This window comes from Xylocopa sonorina, chromosome 18 (genome assembly GCF_050948175.1).
Source record: "Xylocopa sonorina isolate GNS202 chromosome 18, iyXylSono1_principal, whole genome shotgun sequence".
Classification (NCBI taxonomy): domain Eukaryota; kingdom Metazoa; phylum Arthropoda; class Insecta; order Hymenoptera; family Apidae; genus Xylocopa; species Xylocopa sonorina.
The window spans coordinates 4304668-4310667 of record NC_135210.1 but is presented as its reverse complement, the minus strand read 5'-3'; the positions used below and the strand labels follow the sequence as shown (position 1 = coordinate 4310667).

At 42.5% G+C, this 6000-nt stretch overlaps 1 protein-coding gene across 1 annotated transcript; it reads right to left on the bottom strand.

The window, feature by feature from the left end:
* Positions 1-709: 709 nt before the first annotated feature.
* LOC143431607 (uncharacterized) lies at positions 710-5789 on the bottom strand. The gene is made up of 3 exons (XM_076908484.1): positions 5783-5789; positions 5132-5355; positions 710-844 (listed from the first exon to the last, which is right to left on the bottom strand). Coding segments are annotated over exons 1-3 (315 nt in total). The 5' UTR covers positions 5785-5789; the 3' UTR covers positions 710-755.
* Between the last annotated feature and the right edge of the window lie 211 nt (positions 5790-6000).

Below are 6000 nucleotides of genomic sequence, written 5' to 3'. Positions count from 1 at the left end.
GCGACAGCATCTGCACCCGGCACCCGATGGATGCATTCCAACGGAGTGCAACCGCACCTGCGGCCACCTAACCAGATCTGCCATCCTCGAACGCTGTCCAGACAATTCTTACGCTGGGAGAGTAATCTTTTGTTTACCAATTTTGCCGACCCCTCGGCCACTTTTTCGATCCCCATTCGATACTCACCAATCCCGTTCGACGGCTTGATTAGCCGCGGTATTAAGTTATCGCCCGATCAGCGATACAAGCCTCTCCTCTTGTCTCCCCTATTTTATTTTGGAGCAAAATTGAAGATACGAAATTAAAAGCTGTTAGGTTGAGCTCGAAGTGAGCGTGTCACGAGGGTAACGAAATGTTTAAGGAGGAAGGATATTAGTGTTCGCTATTACACATACGTGTACATACGGGTAAACGCACACGATATAAAATATTATTTTATAGTGGAAAAGATACAGATTCATAAATGGTGGAAAACCTGTTTTCGTATCTAAATTTCACTCTTTCCTGATTGTCTCTACTTCATTCCTACAGTTTCTCCCTCAAGGTTTAACGAACGTACTTTACATTTCTTTACAACTCCGCTATGTACACAATAAAATATATCGTCGGTATGTTACGTATTATTTATCTTTACTTTGATACGTACCTACCGTACGATTATCTAATTAACTGATAAAACCGATATATATACGAATCAGATTATACAATTGATTGAAACATAGTTCTTTTTCTTCCTACAACTGTAACGTAATCTTCACAGCCTTGAAATCTCGAAACTAACCTCTAAAGGATTTCTCATTACATCACGTTTGCTTGGTGAACGCGTGTATTGTTTTAGCCTATCTAAAAATAAGGCGTGCGATAGAAATACTCGATCGTTCAAGGCCAGTCATTCAACGTCCTACTAAACCGCGAAATTGTATTCGAGGACGTTAAAAGGCGGCGTGGAAGCGGCTGTAGTCGGTCTGGTTCCGGGTGTTGACCGGAAGTGCGCTGACCTCGGAACTATACAAACAGAGGTTGAGGAAGCCGCGGCGAAGTGCGAAGTCAGGTTCAACCGAGGCCATAAATCGGCGTAACGACAACATGCTCGAGAATTTACGTCAGAGGAAGGGTCGAAGGTTTCCGTTCGATTTATGCGCATCTTATTGGTTCGATGGATTTCTGTCGATATCGACCAATTGTAATTGAGAACCGGAACGGACTCTTTGAACGAATCTGCCGGGTAATTGACGTCGACCCATCGATAGCTCCGTTTCTTCACAGCATACGTACGTCTCTGCTAGATACAACTAGTGGCTGGAGCAATTAGTTAGAGTACATACTCGAAGTTAATTTAAATCGCAGGCAAAATGGTCTATTCGGCTCCTAGTAAGACACTGAATTCCTTTCTAAGCAGGTTGCACGCCTCTAGAACGACTTTCATCCAGGTAGAAACGCGTTCAAGATTTTAGGCTCACCTTCGCTTTCTTAAGTGGAACTACGACTTTTCAAGCACCTAAGACCGCGACGACCCTTCGCGGCACGAGTTCAATGCCTTCTAGTTCAAGGTAACTCAAGGTCAAAGTTCAAGCAAATCGAACGGTGAACAGTTCCCTCCGATGAATGAATAAAAATATATGTTGCGTGGACACATTTTTTCTAAACGAGCGGAACTTATATTACAATCGTTTTCCTTTCAAGAGACGCCACGAATTTCAAATGAAATTAAACGTGCATAAAGGAGGGGACGACACCAGCAACCGAAGGAGTCAAAAGAATGAGTCACTGAGCGATGAATAACAGATGAAAATGCTAACCAAGGAAGTTCCTTTCTCTCGGAACTCAGTTACCGTTCGATCGACGGCAAATCACGTTTAGGGCAATCGATAAAAAACAGTTAAAGCCGATTAACTTCGCGTGAGCCAACAGCTACTTAATTGATCGTCGCTCCTAGCATTATCAGATAATATTTCCCAGATAAAAACGGGACTGCTGTTTGAATTCGTTCACGTTGACACATTTTCTGAATTGTCGGAAATCGCGTTTCCACTCGTGAGAGGAAGTATTAACTGTCATTGAGCAACGACAAATGCAACGATCCATGGAACCATTCAAACCACTGACAGAACACCACCTTAGAATAGCGAAATACTCGATTCTGTAAATAAGCGTCGGTCTATACGAGAACGTAACACGATTGGCTTTGCTTATGGATCATTGGTAAATGAAAGCCGCCCATTTCCCAGTGATAAAATTTCGACTATTTACAAAGCGATAGCGGGAGCAGCGTACAAAGTGTCCCATTTACCTACGGCATAATATCTTTGTTGTAACCGGTGGTAACTTTATCGGAGCATCGTGCTTTGAATTACCGACACCCAAGTGATCCGTCTTCCTGAAATATTACGTCAATAAAGGGAATTTTTCAGCGAGGTCAACCCAATCGGGATATCCCATACGATGCCGTGGTGGTTTAATGTCATTAAAAGTTTCACGTGGCTAGAAGACGTGTGGCACTCTGACGTGTGGCCTCTCTGACATTTTAAAAATTCCTTCATAAATAACGCTCGGTATAAACCATTAAAGTACAGTTTAAATTACACCACCGAAAGCAATCGGAGGGGTGTATCCGTGGATTAAACAATTTTCATAGCGCATGGAAACCTTCGTACATATGACATATCTACTCTTGTAAAGCTTAAGAGAATCATCCAATAATAATTATTCCTATTATCTTAAAAGCTTGTTATCTATATTGAACAGAAGAAAGTACGTATCCGCCGGTTTAAACTCTTCGCTGGTCGTTAGTGGACGAAGAAAACGATTGCCTGGAATTACAAGAAGCATAAGTACGATCTATGCACCAGGTATGCAGAGTGCTCGATAACAGGTGCCCTACGACGATTCGATGTTAAATTGTACCGTAGGATAAACGAGCATCGACATTGGTTCGTTATATCACACCGATTATATGTATATTAACGCCGTCTATTACAGGCTCGATTAATTTCCCCGGCTGAATCGATAGACCTACCAGCCAACGTTGAATCGAGCAGAACGAACGGACGCGTAGAAAGTAAAGGAGGAACGACGTAGGAACGTTAATGGCGTGAGGAAAATGAACACGTGCAAAACGTAAAAACGTTCACGATTTTATTGTCCGAGTTTTTCATTACGATTACGTCAGCTAAGCGTGTAATTGTCGAACAAAGTGACGCGGCTCGTACTCCAAGTGGAGCAACCTTCTCCAGCAAACAATCGAGACAGAAGCCTCTCGTTATTTTTCCATTTATTAGTTAAAGCTCGGCCAAATAACAGACCCACTGATCGAAATTGCTCTAAACTATTTTTTTACCCGAATGCTCGGCCAGATAGAATCCGTCTACACCTTGTACCGTAAGAATACGAACCGCTTCGTCGCGGCTAGTAGTGTCCACGATTTCTCTCAAGGCGGTCTTGTAGTCGGATTCAATTGAAATACACACGAACGGGTAATCTGCGCAATTACCTCACATGCAAATAAAGCTCCGCGAAGATAAACGGTGACCCGTCCAACTGACGTCACATCACTACACGGGGATACCGTGTTAGATGCTAGGCGACATCGAATCTTATCGACATAAGACATTGTCATCTTTTATTACTAAATTTTGAAAATAAAATAGTCTCGTCACGCGTCTAGACCTGATTGTATACCTTTGCGTATAATACATTAACTATGCAACGCGAGCGACAAAGTTCAAGTGGTCTCGCGGTAAAACCAGTATGCGCCAGAGGGTTAATTACATTCTTAACTCGACTTTATTTAGAACGTATCGACATCATCGCTTTTTATTCAAACGCGACGTCGTAAATTACGCTAAAATGTAGCCAAGTCGCACGCATTTCTTCAGCATCGAACGGTCAAGCTCACGGTGGAGGAAAGTGGACGGCCGTGATACTAGAGTCCCTTTAAATCGCGGACGGATGATCGGCGTTTGGCAAAGGAGCTGCACGGAAAAACCGGTCGAGAGTCTTGCTCCGTGTAACCACTCTAACTGCGAATGCAAATAAACGAATAGTCAGCAGCCGACGAGAACGAAGAGCAGGACAGTTGAAACTTCACACCTGTAACGTTGAGCTGTTCCCTGCCACTAGACACCCATGCGAACTCCGACAAAATACTTGAGAACGAGCAGCCACTCGTTTCTAACCTATTAGATATTTTAAGGAGTCGCTGATTCGTTTCGAAATATTCCACTAACTCGGCCCCAATACCCTACCTACCTACAAATCGTTCGTTCACGTCGTCCTCTACGGTGCTAAACGTTTTCATTCGAGCGAGGAGATCGCGGCTTCTGTCAAAAATCGAGCTGGAATTTCAAATGACATAGCTGATGTTATATGGCTCGTCGAACCGTGGAAAAAAAAGAACGATGACTTATTAAGCAGCGAATACCTGATAAATAGAGGAATGTCAAGTATTCTGTTGGACGTTTCGCGGTGAAATAGTCTGTGATACCTAGGTATCCAGATTTTTAAGTGTACACCGAGCGAAACGTCAATAACGTGCACCTGGTGTTTCTTCGAAAACGAGGGAACGTTTTTTTGGAATATCGATCGACATCATCGAAAATTCGAATAATTTGTTATGAGAAATTAGACAGTAGCCAAGATTGAATCTTGTTCTGCTGAAAAACCGAATCCAATAAACTAGGCATGTTCCGAACGGTGTACAAACAGGTTTAGCGAGATTTGTTTCGACGTACAGCTGGATAAAATCGTAGCTTACGAGCCAAAAATGAAAAAAGCTAATAAAGGATTCGTACCGGTCGTCAGTTATCCAAAAGAAAAAGCAAAGAGCAATGCACAAAGTGAGGCGCGGTCGATAAGGGCCTCGACTACACGTCGTGATCAGGGCAGACTCGGTTGGAGCAATTCCAAATCTCTGATATATAATAATGATTAACAGGACCCGGGGAAAAGGCTCGTTTGAGCACGAAAAGGTATTTCAAAAGGTAATGCACGTAGTTACAGGGGAGTAAAATGGCAACAGCGAAGGTATTATCGATTTTATCAAAGGGGGCTAGGGGAATCTTTTTCACGTATGCACGGGGTGAGTCAGAAAGGGTTTGCATAGCAGTGCATCGAGGAAAGCAGACAACTCACCTTCAGATAACTCGAGATCCAGCTCAGCAAGTTTCTCCCGCACGTCCTCCGGAAGTTTGCCGATGTCGATGTTGAACTCGGCCATCACTAGGCCATCCGCGCTGCGCCAAGACCACCAATTCTCCAGCCGTACATTCCACGACCCGTCACCACCGCTCGGCCATCTTGCCTTATACTGCTTCAACAAACTGCCGTCAGCTGGCGCCACCGTTCGATTCGACACCCTACGGATAAGCAGTACATCTTGAATTATATCTGCATTTTGTGATAATATCATACGCTATAATTTAGAAGAAATAGACATTTCTATAAATTCTGGCGTCATTAATTCAATACCATTACAAATTCCTGACAAATGAACATTCCCAATATAATTACAACACGATTTGACAATCAATCGCTTGCATTCGGATAGTCTCTCGTTATATCGTAAAATATTACCCCATAAAATATTATCCCAAAATTAATACAGAAACACGCGTAATTTATTTATTTCAAGAAATGAACGCTAATTTTATGTTATAACATATTTACTTCGGTTTCAAACACACAATCCGTCAAACCGGTTAGTTCATTTAAATAACCCATCACTATAGTTCTTTTTGTTAGTCACGAATTACGGTTACATCTCATCGTATAAGCTTTATTTACATTTGTTTCATTAAATATTCACACACATTTATTTCGGTAAAATAAAACTTTAACTCGTACCTAGACAACACAGCGATTGACACGCCAGTGGCAACGGATGGAACGAATTCCGTGGTAAAATCATGCTAAGACAGTGCTTGCACTCTCATAACAGCATAGTCTTAGCATTGAGGCGACACTTGTGTCACGACACTATTATAGGACACACTATTATATTC

Bases quoted from the DNA above. Each gene is read 5' to 3' on its own strand.
- LOC143431607 (XM_076908484.1), bottom strand. The intron at 845-5,131 runs GTGAGTTGTCTG...CCTTATTTTTAG, and splicing joins GGATCTCGAGTTATCTGAAG to ATAGGCTAAAACAATACACG.